The sequence below is a fragment of the Rhipicephalus microplus genome, chromosome 6, assembly GCF_043290135.1.
Source record: "Rhipicephalus microplus isolate Deutch F79 chromosome 6, USDA_Rmic, whole genome shotgun sequence".
NCBI classification, from domain to species: domain Eukaryota; kingdom Metazoa; phylum Arthropoda; class Arachnida; order Ixodida; family Ixodidae; genus Rhipicephalus; species Rhipicephalus microplus.
Genome location: NC_134705.1, coordinates 196,004,181 through 196,019,447, shown reverse-complemented (window position 1 = coordinate 196,019,447; position 15,267 = coordinate 196,004,181). Strand labels below are relative to the sequence as shown.

The 15,267-nt window shown below is 44.5% G+C and overlaps 1 protein-coding gene across 2 annotated transcripts in view; it reads right to left on the bottom strand.

Annotated features, from left to right (window-relative positions):
- Positions 1-15,267, bottom strand: part of stnB (stoned B) — a 53,787-nt gene that overhangs the window by 20,948 nt on the left and 17,572 nt on the right. For both annotated transcript variants that reach the window (XM_037418216.2, XM_075867462.1), the window contains exon 2: positions 9,132-11,914. In XM_037418216.2, the coding sequence (XP_037274113.2) occupies positions 9,132-11,900 (2,769 nt within the window). In that variant the 5' untranslated portion in view covers positions 11,901-11,914. The remainder of the gene's footprint in view (positions 1-9,131; positions 11,915-15,267) is intronic.

Here is a 15,267-nt window from a genome sequence, read left to right as displayed (position 1 = left end):
CCTTTCCTAACCCCTCAAGGTTTATTTTTTTTTTTTACTAACTGAACTGCCGAGCCTTTCCTAACCCCTCAAGGTTTATTATTTTTTTTTACTAACTGAACAGTGATGGCTCAACTTTTGTATGGTGTGAGATGTTTTATTTGGTTGACTGGAAAATAAACTCACTTCCGACGACAAACACGCATATATACCCACATCTCTCTAAAAACACCCCTGGACAATCTATTTTTTTCATCCAGAGAGTGGAAAAATACATAGTACAAGGTCACTTCATCTGTAGTTAAGAGCTGAATGTTATAAGCTGATGTTGTCAAAGAACCAATACAACGTGCACAGGCATTTTTGTGTTTTCCCGCCATACACAAGCGGCCGCAAGAGATGGGATCAAGCACATGACTGGGCTAAGCGCGTGCAGTGGCCACTAATATGCAAGCCACATTCAACTGCAACTGCACCATTTTATTTGTTATCAAAATGAAGGAGCGTGCTCCATACAATACTTGCAGATTAACTTATATGGTCTCATACTTATATGCCACAACAAACTTATCCTCTATGATATAAGTTCCACCTCATACAAAATGACAAGGTTCTTATAGTGCAACAAATGAAAACTCTGGGGTGTTGGAAGTCGAAACAACAACAAATTTATGATAAAATTCACAGAGCGGAATTCCAGTTTCGATTCAACTACCTGGGCTTCCTTGTTGAGCAACTAACCCATGTACATGGCTTTGAGACTACAGGTTTTCCCGCTCACTTTAATCCAAGTGCCAGACTAAATAATCTGCATGCCATTGAAATAATCTGAGTGCCGAGCTATTTAATCCATGTGCCAAACATTTAATCCAAGCGCCAACATATTTAATCCAAGCGCCAACTCACTCAGGCCGTGTGCCATTGAGTTTAATGCAAGTGCCACCGTGTTTAATCCGATTGCCAATGACCTTAATTCAGGTGCCAGTCAGCTTAATCCATGTGCTAGAAACACACAGTTAGCCACTATATATACTATAAATGTCAGAATAACGTAAACATGGCGTCACAGCAAGAACTTTTCCCTCGGCGATACATGGTAGCGCTTATGAAATGAAGTGCGCAGCGCGACTTCCCCTTAACATTTTGGTGTCATAGCTTCAAAATAAAAAAAAAAACAGTCAGTATTGATTGCATTTATGGGTACTTAAATGTATTTGCTCATAGAGTTCATGTTAGTCTTTATTGCATTGCTACTGCTTCATTCCGGTTAACCGTCTACACCATCGCATATGCATAGATTCGTGTCGTCTGCTGAGCAGACGGCATTTGGCTACTTATGCACTGAGGCTACCGCAGTCGTCTGCTCAGCCCAGGGGAGAACAGTGACCGACAGATGATATCCATTCGTTCTTGAAATCAGAAATAACCACTTAAAAAAACCAAACTTGCATTTATTCGGGTTCATGTGGAAATAAGTTGTTATAAAATCATCAAAGTAGATACTCCGGTTTTCATGTAACAGACAACGCTTAGTGTAGCTGAAGCGTGTTTACTTGAAGCGTGTGTTTTCATACGGGAACATTTGCAGAAGAAGAGAGAGCATTTCTTGAAGTCATGGCTGGATGCAAACGAGGACCACACTTTAAGAACCCCGACGAACCTCGTCGAAAAAACAGCAGAGTATCGGTGGTCGACAGGGCTAGGATTGTGGACGTTTACAGGCGTGGCGGTGACTTAAAGCAACTGGCCGACGCTCTAGCCATCAACATTAAAACAGCAAGATCGATTGCCGCTACCGACAGAGAAACATCAAAGCATGGTGGGGGTTCAAAAAGGAAGTTTGGAGATGACGTCGTGAGTACTTTGGGACGAATTGTCGACGAAAACTGTACATTTACATTGAAGCAAATAAAGGAGGCCCTGGAGAAAGAAATGCCAGGAGTAACAATCAGTGCAAGTACAGTCGACCACTTGCTGGATGCCCACTGCTACTCGATGAAGCTAGTGACGCAGAGGCCCACAGATCGCAACCGTGACAATATCAAGCACAGCCGCATGCTGTACACCCAATGGCTGCAGTCTGATGGATTGCGTGATGGCCGCTTCTATTTAGATGAGACTAACTGCAATATCTGGTGTTCCAGGAACTTCGGCAGGGCCGCTAAAGGACAACCAGCTGTGCACATGACCACAACGACAAAGGGAGTGAACTTGAACATTATAGCATGCATGTCCGCAAATGGAGTTATTCACTGGACTGCGGTGGACAAAGTTCATTGGGTTGTTTTTAATGGCTTCCTCAGTGATGTTTCGGCCCGTGTAGATTGTGATGAGCCAAATACCGAAGCTGTATTCCTTTTTGATAATGCACCTGCTCACGCTCGAGCAGAACAGGTGGCTTTGGCTAACTCCACGCACTCTATTAAGCGCCTGCCAGCGTACAGTCCCTTTTTTACCCCAAAGAAGAAGCCTGCTTGAAATTCAAGTCACACGTGAAGGCCTACCTGAGCGAACGTCGTAATTTAGTTTCAGTGACACCGCAAGGCATGACAAAAAAAGAGCACAGGCGTTCTTTGCTGCTGGATGCGGCTCGCCACTCCATGCAAGAAATACAGCGCGATCGGCACAATTTCTCTTTCATGCCTGCTGCTTTGCGTGAAAATGACTTGTGAACATCCGTCTCCGAGCCCTATGAGACAGTTCTGTTTTAATAAATATACTAACCTGTGCCTTTGTTGCATTTCTTGAATAATTAGTAGTAATCACTCTTGTTTTCCTGTACATGTATGTAAGTGTACACACACACACACACACACACACACACACACACACACACACACACACACACACACACACATATTATATATATATATATATATGTGTGTGTGTGTGTGTGTGTGTGTGTGTGTGTGTGTGTGTGTGTGTGTGTGTGTGTGTGTGTGTGTGTAGAGAAAGAGAGGGGGGACAGAACAAATAATTTAGTGATTGCACTGAATCCGCAAGCATCCAATGTGTGATGACAGGCATAATGCCGCGCAAAAAAAAAAACACGTACACAAAAAAAGAAAGCTAGGCCCAAGGTCAGTTGCGTGTTATTATCATTTTGTTTCCTCTGTGTTCATTTCATCGCATTCGTCAAGTACGCCACCAAACTAACAGGCTAAACGAACAATCAGTACTGTTCGTATCATTGGAGACATTTAACTTTGTTTGAATAAAAAAATAAGAACATACAATAACGTAAAATAAAACTTCTATTGCCACATCAGGATGATCAGTTTACGTTTTATGTTCACTACAGGAAAAAAAAAACATATTGGAATTATCTCTAATTCACAGTGCGTGCCGCGCGACGGCTTCCTAATTTCTTGATTATGTAGCTGTCTTTGACCCATCACTGCCCGTGACCATGCTTTTAATCTCTTAGTATGTGTTCCGGCACTCCAATAAACATAGTGTGTCGTTCGCATTACATGACCTGTCCTGGTCATGTAATGTTGTAGTGTGTACCAAAGTCAATTATGAGCTTCAGTGACGGATACTGAATTTCATTGCACTGTAAAATATTCAGCAATATGTTCCTGCGTTTTTTTCATTTTCATTAAATTTATTTCACCTGGGCCAAGCACTCATTATACAAACTTGCGCATAGCAAAGTATAAGCATTCCAAACATGGCTTAAGCGAACCACGGCAGTAATTTTTTCCAAGAATACTATCGGCGAATACAAATAATAATGATTGATTCTACCTTCCGACTATTGTCTTTTGTACTGTAGGAACTGCATTTCAATTGCACTGCCGTTTTTACTCCCCGTATTCTGGTTTTTGTGCGTGGATTAAACTGAATGGCACCTGAATTAAAGTCATTGGCAATTGTATTAAACACGGTGGCACTTGGATTAAACTCAATGGCACGCGGCCTGAGTGAGTTGGCGCTTGGATTAAATATGTTGGCGCTTGGATTAAATGTTTGGCACATGGATTAAATAGCTCGGCGTTCAGATTATTTCAATGGCATGCAGATTATTTAGGCTGGCACTTGGATTAAAGTGAGCAGGAAAGCCTGTAGATCTGAGATCAATGGTACTGTCACATTTTTTCGACAAGCTAAAGGGTCACCAAAGAGCAAAACAATTTCTCGCATATTAGTAAAGTATAGTTTCACAATTTCGAAAACACCCCTCATACCGCAACGCGACACTTAGTAAATGAGGAAATGTATGAAAAAAAATATATATATATGCACATGGCGATGCCACCTTCAGATTACTGCATCAAACACTGTGATGTAAGAAATTTGAAAGGTGTCTAGTGGGTCCTACATAGCTTCCAATCCCTAAAAATGAGGAACATTGTTATCTCTGCGTGCCATAGACATAGTATACAAAGTTTAAAAAAATTCCATTGAGCCAATGTTGTGAAAATACCAAAATTACATATTGAAATTTATAACATCATGCACGCAGGTTTCGGTGCCAAATTTAAAAACAGAAACATCAACTTTGGTTTTCTCTGCTAATAATAAACCTGTCATAGTGAAACATGTGGCACAAGAGTTCTTAGTGCGGTTTGTCAATCTAAACCAAGTCACTGTTCTTCTTTAGTGTCCCTTTAAGCACACATGCCTGAAAAAGAAGGTGGGAGCTCTCGCCTTTCGCCCTCCACAGAGCAACAGCCGTGAATCCAAGACAACCTACAGGTTAGTAACACAAAAGCCCATCTGCCAAGTCCATTGATGGAGATCATGCTACAAAAGAACCAAACGAGCTCTCGGGTAGTGCTATGGTGCGATGAAACAGCCTGCTTGAGCAAAACAGCAACACTCTTGTCGGCATCGAGTGGCAGTTTGAGCGACTACAAAACAGTCCTGCAATTGAAAGTGGTAACTTGTGTAATTCAGAGTTGCTACAACAGATGCTTGAAATTGATTTATATATGGGTTTTAACATCCCCAAACCACCATATGATTATGAGAGACACCGTGGTGGAGGGCTCCGGAAATTTCGACCACCTGGGGTTTTTAACATGCACTTAAATCTGAGCACACGAGCCTACAGCACAGATGCTTGAAATTGCTTTGTTCTTTAGTTCTTTTTAGGAACACTGTATACAACTCTGCACACAAAATGTTTCAGCTAGTCTTGTTAACTAGCCACAAAGGGCAAGATACATTGAGGTTTGGATGAATTTAACCTCCTAGGTAATAAATTTATATTCATTTTACTTAATTTTGCAGTATACTGTCATCAGCCTGACTACGTCCACTGCAGGACAAAGACCTCTCCCATGTTCCGTCAGTCAACTCCGTCCTGTGCTTGCTGCTGCCACTTTATACCCGAAAACTTCCTAATCTGACCTGCACACCTAACTTCCTGTCTTGCCTTCACCCGCTTGCCTTCTCTGGGAATCCAGTCAGTTACCTTTAATGACCAGCAGCTATCCTTCCTACGCGCTACGTGCCCAGCCCATTTCCGTTTCTCTTTCATAATTTTAACTACGATATCTTTTCCCGGTTTGTTCCCTGACCCACTCTGCTCTCTTCTTGTCTCTTAAGGTTACACCTATCATTTTTTTTTCCATCGCTCACTGTGTCATCCCCAATTTCAGCTGAACCCTCTTTGCAAGCCTCCAGGTTTCCGCTCCGCAGGCAAGTACAAGCAGGATGCAGCTGTTATATACCTTCCTTTTGAAGGATAGTGGCAATCTGCCAGTCACGATTTTAGAGTGCTTGCCAATTGTGCTCTATCCCATTCTTATTCTTATAGTTACTTCAATCTCCTGGTTTGGCTGCGCCGTTGCTACCTGTCCTAAGTATACGCACTCTTTTACAACTCCCAGTGCAATACTACCTATCTCGAAGCGCTTTTCTCATCTGAGGTTGTTGCACATTACTTTCGTTTTCTGCAGATTAATTTTAAGACCTACAGGCAGTGTACTGTAAGTATGAAAAATCTGCTGAAACCAGTGCCATGTTTGACAAGCCATTGAACATGCACCGTCTACGAGCCATGTAAAATGTATAATTTTTCTTTATTCAGAATGAATATAACTGGAAATTAAAAATTGTACCCTGTTACAGCCTGAGTTTTGATTATATATATATACAAAAACAGAACACGAATGACTTGAAGATAATTATGTTTTAATTACACATTAGTTAAGATTAAGTACATAAAAACACATAGTTCAAAGTATATTACGACACTATTTTTGTTGTAACGGAATATTGAATGCCTTAGCAAAATGTGTAAATTTGACATATTAACTGACTGTCTTTCATAGGTTGTGCTTAAAATGATTGGGCTTACAAAGGGTCGTTCATTCATTCTGTGAAGTGTGCGGTATCAAGTTGCGTCCGTCAAAATGTTAGCATCCTGCCCAACTTTGTTCAAGATGAGCGTTCAGATCCAAGAAAGCATGAGTGCCTAAAAGGGGTACTCACACGAACATTATATATTCTCCGATTGCCACACTGAATAAAAACTCTGGTATTGAGAACCCTAAAAAGAGTGTCATGGTGCCTGGGAATGCCTCAAATAAGTAACATCACTACCTTAAAAAAAAAAACACTTTCGGTTTCGATGTAGAGCGGGCGGCTTCTCAGTGACGTGTCATGGCAGTCATGACGTCATGGAGAGTGAGTAACTCTCAAGACGCAGCGTTCGCAAACTCAGTGGAACTGTGTTGACTCGTCGGGATAACGCAGATTGCGGTGGGGCTGGTTTGCTGGTGCTCAGCGATGAAAACTTTAAAATCAAAGTAAAATATTGTATACATGTTGTGTCACTCTGGTGTGTGGAGAGTGTTAACAGTGCATACCGATTGATTTGTGGAGTTTAACGTCCCAAAACCACCATATGATTATGAGAGACGCCGTAGTGGAGGGCTCCAGAAATTTTGACCACCTGGGGTTCTTTAACGTGCCCCCAAATCTGAGTACACGGGCCTACAACATTTCCGCCTCCATCGGAAATGCAGCCGCCACAGCCAGGATTTGATCCCGCGACCTGCGGGTCAGCAGCCGAGTACCTTAGCCACTAGACCACCGTGGCGGGGCGACAGTGCATACCAGGTAAACTCCTGTAAGTATGCAAGTACGTCAGAATGTTATCGCAATATAGTGATCGCGAAGAACCAATCCACGCCAAGCAATGAGCCACAAACTACCTCACTGTAGGGCAAGAACCTATGCTCACAAAATTTGTAACTTGTAGAGAAAGACACTGCGACGTGCAAGCAGCTGTAATCAAAATCTGGCATACAAGCCAAGTATCAAGCCAAGTATATAATGTATCTAACTATAGACCGGTATCGCTAACCCCCATTTGTTGCAAGACATTGGAACACATAATCTATTCTTGCCTTATAAAACACCTTCAAGATAATAATTTTTTCACTTCGTCTCAACATGGCTTTCGCGCAGGCCTTTCGTGTGTTACACAGCTAACCGAATTCGTACATGACATCGCTTCATCATTCGACCAGGGCATTCAATTGGAGGCTGTTTTTTTGGACTTCAAAAAAGCTTTTGATGTCGTCCCCCACAGTCTTTTGCTTCATAAGTTGTCGTTTCTTGGTATTCCTAAAACCCTCATAGACTAGATTAAGGATTATCTCAGCGGCTGCAAGCAATGTGTTGTGATAAATGGTGTGTCTTCATCAACAGCTAATGTACTGTCCAGGGTGCCACAGGGGTCGGTCCTGAGGCCGCTTCTGTTTTTGATTTTTATCAATAATTTTCCACTGGGTTTGAAATCAACAGTGAGGCTTTATGCTGATGATTGTGTTTTGTATTGCCCAGTCAAGTGTTTTGATGACACCACAGTACTTCAGTCTGACCTCGATAAGATTGTGTCTTGGTGTGCTCAGTGGCAAATGAGTTTGAACCTAACTAAATGTTTTCATGTGCAATTTAATAACAAAAAAAAGGTTGTATCCAGGTCTTATTGCTTAAATTCCTGCGCAGTACAAAAGGTAGATCAAGTTAAGTATCTCGGCGTAACATTCACGGCAACACTAGATTGGACCAGTCACGTAGATCTAATCACAGCCAAGGCTTCACGCTTAATTCATTTTTTTCAAAGAAATTTCAGCGACGCGCCGCAAACACTCAAGGAAACCCTGTATATTACAAATGTGCGCTCAATTTTAGAGTATGCTTGTGTTTCTTGGGACCCTTTCACGAATGTACTAAAAGAAAAGTTGGAGAGGGCGCAAAAAAGGGCTGCTAGGTTTGTTACAGGAAACTACGATTTTAGAATAAGGTCTTCTGGAATTCTTCAGGCCTTGGGATGGGAACCCCTTTGTGGACGATGGAAAGTTCAAAGACTTAAATTTCTCTATAATATATATCACGGTAAGACTGGGCTAAATAAAGAGCGGTATTTAAAGACGTTTAGTTATATATCCGAACGGAAAGGTCACTTATATAAAATTAGAGAATATACCTGTCGATTGAATGTCTTTAAATACTCTTTCTTTCCAAATTCTATTAGTGACTGGAATGCGCTAAAAATACCAATATTCTCTGATTCTAATTTCCTAACAGCCATTGAAACAGCATTTTGAGCTGCTGAAATAACCCATATATTTAACGTTGGCTTTGTACTTCTCTTGGTTGTTGATTTTTTATAAGTAAAGTTACTGTTTTCGTTGTATAATCCTGTGTTTTGTTTTTTTGTTCTAACGCTGTACTACAAGTGTTGATTTCTCCTGTATACTGTAAGGCACGATTTATTTGCCTTTAATTTTGCTGTTTTGTATTCTATTTTCTACTGTAACCCCCCTACAACAATGCCCAATGGGCGATGTAGGTACTTGTAATAAATAAATAAATAAATAAGTAAGGTAGGTAACTACAGAGCACTCCGGCGAAGCCACTAATACTTCCAGATGTTACGAAAAGTAGACCACTATTTCTATCACACATGCAAACAGATTAGAGAAGATTTCCTTAATAATTTTAATTTGGTAATTATTTAATCATTACTTATTTATCACTTATTGATTTTGTAGAGATTTATAAAGTTCCATCATGTTAGTGAATCTTATAAAGAGCAATTAGTTAGTTACTACTATTAGCTGATAACGAATGTTCACCTGAAAAACACGAACAAGAAATGTACGTCGAAATTCTCACTGATCGCTCACCTGGAGTGGAACCTCCTGAAAAGGGTCGGCGTCCTCCCTGCTGTTATGCAAGTACAGGATATTCTGTTCCGTCATGCGCACAAACACTTTCTTCCAGTAGCGGTTTCCCGTGATCTTTTTCTTGTTTGGATGCCGCAACATCATCTCCCAGCCGTCACCCTCAAACTTGGGCCTAAACTCCTCGAGCGGCTGAGATGTGTCCTCGTCGAACAGAGGCGTCGATGGGCTCTCTGCCGACTCACGCTGCATGGCCGCCGCCTCACCCAATGCCGGCGTGGGCCCCACTTCGTCGATCACCGGCTCGTCACGGATCGCTGCACCTCGGTCAAAAGGATTGAACCGGGACCGCACGGGCGACTTCGGCGGCGGCTGCAGCTTGGGCGGCGGCTCGAGGCTGATCGCATCCGGTGCAGCAGCCTCCCGCATTTTGGGCCGGATGACAACTGACAGGTCTGGCCCGGCATCATCATCGTCAAATGAGTCTTGAGAGGCTTCCTTGACGGGAGCTCTTGGAGATGCCTTGGGACGAGGCGGTGCCTTGGCCGCAAAAGGATCAAAAATGTCCATGCTGTCGAAGCCTGCGTCATCGCCGTCTTCCTGTGCCGACTGCTGGTCAAGCTCCTCAAATGCAGGAGCCAGGGTGGCATCTTCAAACTTTTCGATGGCTTGTTCAAACTTCGCTGCAAATGCTTCGAAGGCGGCAGTGTCTGTGAAGGGGACAGCATTTTTTGCAGGCTCGAGTTGAATGTTACTGGTGTCAAACGGGTCTGCACCGGATGGCTGAACAGTGGCATCAATGTTGCTAGCACTGAAGGGATCACCGCTTGCCGCTCCTGTGGCAGACAGAATGTCGCTCGAATCGAACAAGCCGTTGCCACCTGCCAAGGCCGAAAAAGCAGTACTGCTAGTTTGGAATGGGTCGTCACTCGCCGACCCGGCAGGAACACAGATACTGCCGAAGCTGTTGGTGACGGCTGCTGCAGGGTCAGCTGCATCACTTGTATCAAATAGGTCGTGACCATCACTCACCACAGGCTTAGTGGCAGTGACATCAGTGGTGTGAAAGGGGTCACTTCCGGTTGCGACCGAGCCACTTAAACTGCTCGTCCCAAAGATGTCCTCACCTGTTGTTTTGGGTGCAGCGGCCACACTGCTTGAATCGAATGGGTCGCCACTTACTGCTGCAGAAGCAACACTGCCAGAACAAAACGGGTCGTCAGAAGCTATCACAGCTGAAGAAGCACCTGAATCTTTGCCGAAGAAATCGCACTTTGCAGACGCAGGTGGCACTTCGTTGGTTCCAAAGTCTGCAAACAGCTCGGCTTTGCCGTCGGTTGCAGCCGGTTGTTTCTGTTTGTCACTGGGTGCAATGTCAAATGGGCTAACATCCTCTCTCTCTGGTGTGATGCTGGCCAGGGCAGCTGGAATGGGCTCTTGGCTTTCTCGGCTGAGGTCCGAAAAAGGATCGAACGAGCCAACAGGTTCAGCAGGTGAGCCTCCGGCTTCTTCTGGAGACGTGTCGACGAAGGCACCGCTCGACAGTCCGCACTTGTCGGGCGACAGGCTTCTGTCAAAGCTGGCCTTGCCAAAGGCTAACTGGAAGGCATCTGGAACCACCCCTGCCAGTTTAGGCTCACCTGCAAACAGGTCAGACATAGGCTGCTGCTGCTCAGTTTCACTGCACTTAAAGGGATCCCCGTTCAAAGGTTGGGGCGTGGCTTCCTCGTAATCGCATGGAAATGTTGCCGCAATGTCCTGCAAAAGCTCACTAGCTTCCCGCTGAGTCGAGTCTGCTTCCGCTGCGCCCACCAAGGTGGCCTGAAAGAACGCCAAGTCTTCCTCGAGGTTGTCAAAAGGGTTTGTGCTCGACCGGCGCGAACTCGAAAAAAAGTTGGGAACGTCGGGTGCAACGTCACCAGTGTCGCCAGTGCTGAAGAGGCTTTCACCGGTCGTCGCGGACACATCGGTGAGAAATGGGTTGCTCATTTCAGGGCTGGCTTCGCTGCCGCTCGCTTCAACAGGTGGTACCTCCTTGGCAGCAACGCAGCTGTCCACAAACGAAGTGTCAAAGGGGTCAGGTTCAGTGCTTGTTGCAAGTGTGTCAACGAATGACGTGTCAAAGGGGTCACTAACGTCTATGTGAAGGGCTTCAGAGGGCTGTGGTTCCTCGACCCCAAAGCCACTCAGTAGGTCGAGGTGGGCTGCGTTTGAAGGTGGAGGTGCGGGTGGTTCCTCAATGCCAAAACCAAACTCTTCGAGGAGCTTCCTGGCCTGGTCTTCCTCACCGATCGCGTGAGCTTCCGGCGGGGAACAAACCGGCTCTCTAACAAGTTCAACTTCCGGCTCACTCACAAGGTCCTTCACCTGATCACCAACCGGTTCGTTAGCTGGCTCTGGGGGCCCTGCCGGTGGCCCTGGTGCATCTGCACTCTCGCTCTCTTCAAAGTTCACCCACGACCTGGCCGGGCTGGCAGGTTCGGGAGGTGCGGCGGCCGGTTCGAGGTAGTAGTCAGGCCGATTGAGTTCAGTGATGGCAGAGCTCTCTTTTATCTTGCTTAGGGTCGTTTGGGTCTTCTGCACAGTATCCTGAACACGCTGCGTCAGCTGCTCAAAGAAGCGCCACTCCTCGCCGGTGCGCTCCTTGGCTTCTGGCGGCTGCTGTGGCTGCTGACCCTCGGCTAGCTGCTTGGCATAGATGGCCGCTTCAACCTCGTCACTCTCGGGGCCTCCTCGCTTGTGGCCCTTGATTTTCTTTTTGAGGAAATTCATCTCCTAATACTACCCTGCAGGGAGAAAAAAAAAAAAAAAGAAAGAGATCGGCATTGTCATCTTGAATTGGGCTGGTTGCTAAATAACGAATTTAAACGAAGAAATAGTGCTCTGGGGGCAGCCCATCTTGGCTCCAGAGGCAGGGATTCTGCAGATTTGTCTTACTTGATGGGAGGACACAAATATAGAACTGCCTAACGCATAATTTATTGCATTCGCACATTTGCATGCCAATATGTACAGAAACAAACAGTTTGAGTGTGTGTGTATCAGTGAGCTCGATATTGCCATATACAATGTCGTCACAGTTTTGATAGCTACAACTGCTCAACAAAAACAGAAATAATTTAGCTATCGAAACAATGATTTATGATTGTATAGCGTGATATGACATTTCTTTAGATGTATACTGGTTGTATTCTTCCCGTACATGTCGACATGCAAACACAAAATATAGCTGTAAGTCAGTGCCGTTTGTGTCTCCTAGCAATGTTTCTTCAATTAAGTAGATCAGATTTTTCTTCAGAGACACTTTATAGGTTATGGAAAAAGAAAAAGTCACAAATTTGCCGCAAAGGCGAAGCAATGAACGCGATAGCAACAAATTGGAAGGTCACAGGCAGAATGACAAGCAGATCGAAACATGCCCCGCGTTTCTCACGCACAAATGACGCACGAAACGTACTCACAGGCACAGACGAACGCGAATAAGCATCTTAGTTGTTACTGCGCTGTGTCTGAAAAGTGCGCCCTTTTCGCAAACGAAGATTGTGTAACGATTGCAGTGACCTTTGTGCACCCGGTACCTACAACGAAATCGTTCCAGTGAAAGCTCAACGCCAGTCAAGATGTACGATCCTCCCCACTGCAATATAAGGGCGAGCGAGTGAGCGTCGACCCCCTCTTCTCCGCGGGGCAAAGTACGCGTGGTAGATGAGAGCGCGCACCACCGCGTCGTGACGATGCGGCAACGGGCACTCATTGCGCCATCTTGTTGGCAATGCCGTAAACACGATAGTTACCCTCGAGATGCCCTTCAACAGTGGTAAGTAGTAGATATAAATGGCGTGTCGTTTAAACGTTGAAGGAGGTGCTTCTCCGTGGCTCAGTGGTTAACGCCTTGCATTCACGACTCTGAGGTCCCACGTTCGATTCCGCATGCCGGAATCTTTTTTTCTATTATTTTTCTTTCTTACGTTTACATGTATATATAGATACGTATTCACATACGGTGAGTGACGGCAATGCTAATATCAACGGCGACGCCTGTGGCAAAATCCAGTTGAGAGTGTCCATATAATTGATATGCAATAATAACATAAGCTTTCAAGGTTGCTAGAATGTTTTTTTCTATCGTAACATTTTTTTTTTCTTACAGCCTTATCACTGCATGCATATTAAGAAATTTTTTTCGGGAAAGGGCAACCCCATTTTTTTTTAAGTAGAGGCCAGGCAGGCAGCTGTGGTCAAGTGTGGTTTTGGGGTCTGTATGCCATGGCAAAATAAAAAAACATTTCGGGGAAGGGGGAGACCGGCTTCGTGTGCAACTTCCTGGCTATGCTGCCAAATCCCTATACGTCCTTTCTGCAAAGCTCAATTGTGTGCTTGACATAGTAGTGAAGAGGTACCAAAAGAGCACAAACAGAAGAAAAACTCCCAAGCCATGACAGCTAATGAATACTTTGAGAGAAGCTGAAATCATACCAACCGTACCACTTAAATGGATTGCATTAAGCTAGCTCAGCCAAAAATTACGAGGGACAAAAGAAGCCTAACATCACTGTCACTTTTTAATGTTACCAGCAGAGAGTGTTTGCCCCACTTCGTGCTATCTGTAGGGTTAGAGTAGTAACAAGGTTTCCATAGTGATTAGTCAAAGCAATGTCCCACAAAAAGTCAGTAGAAGAACAATGCGAAGAAGCCAATTTTGTGTTCTGTGATGTGAATATTTCCACTTTTGTTTTACTGGAGCACAGAGCATGTATAGTAGTTCTATATACAAAGCACAGTGAACCGATGTATCGCACAAGCTGTAATGTCACTGTTCCGTTGCCCCTTATAAGTATGAATAATGGTAATGAGAAGTACTGCTACTTGCCAAACTTGTTTTCAGTTGCTATATGCCATAATACCTTATGGTTGTGTTATACTTTCAAAATGTCCCGGCTTCAGCCCATCAGATGCACTGACAACAAAGACCAGGCACAATCTTCTATGTGTTCACAAAAAAAAAAAAAAAACGTTCCTGATATGCTTGTTACATACTGTGGCTAAGCAAGTCTTGAGCAGCCGCTGTAAGCAGATCAACTTTCCCAAATGATAAACTTTTTTGTTAATACTACTACCTCTGTCTACTCTGGACGACAAAGTGCCACCGCACAATTGTCGTCCAGAGCATAAACCGTTTGTATCGTCTATTCACGCGTGTACCTCTAGCCAGCATGTGAGCCCAACGTAGGATTGTAAATCTTGCAAATACTGCCAACTGTACAATAGATGTCTCTAAACAATGTACTCGTGAAAGATAAACGGATAATTCAAAAAAGTTTACTAGCTCTAGTTTGACGGGGGAAAATGGGGGGCAGGCAAAGCTTCGCATTCACGTGCCTAAAAGGCCACTCTCCATCACATTAAGCAATGCGCCCTCCTGTTTCCTTCATCGATGCTGTGGATTGGACCTTCATCCACGTGCCTAGCAGAACCACACCTCCGTCATTACAGGCAACAACAATGGCCTCGCATTCACATCTATGCAAGAATGGAATGAGGCAATGTGAAATGACCATCCACCTCTATATAAGATCAGACAGCCATTGGCCAATCCATCGGACAAGCCCGCGATGAAAAGGGCACCAAATGTTAAGAAACGGCACGCACAAAATACACACGTGACCAGCAAACATTCGAATACCACATTTGTCCACGCTCGCCGGGGCCGGGTTTTTCGCGTACGACACCGCCACCGCAATCAGAGAGTTATAACAAGCTCCGCTTAAAATATTTGCCGTTTCAGAATCGCGCCGAGCGTGTACCACCTACCCCAATGTGGCTTCACCGCACAACAAGTTTAGCCTTCAAACGCCGCTTCGCCGCAACAACACCTCCACTGCGGCGAAGCGCCATTTACAGGCGAAGCTTCGTGCTGCAGAAGAGCCGCTTGCAAATCATAAACGCGCGTTGCGGCACCCCATCTTCCAACAAAATCGCGCTTTGCATTTTAATTTATCGATATAATCGAGTGAATCGAATCACGCATGAGAAACGCGGTTGTCACGCGCCCAACAAACTTTAAAAACGTACAACGGGCCGTAGCACCGCTTTAAACGGAGCTGGATATTGCGAACTGTAGATTGTACTCTAGTTTTGT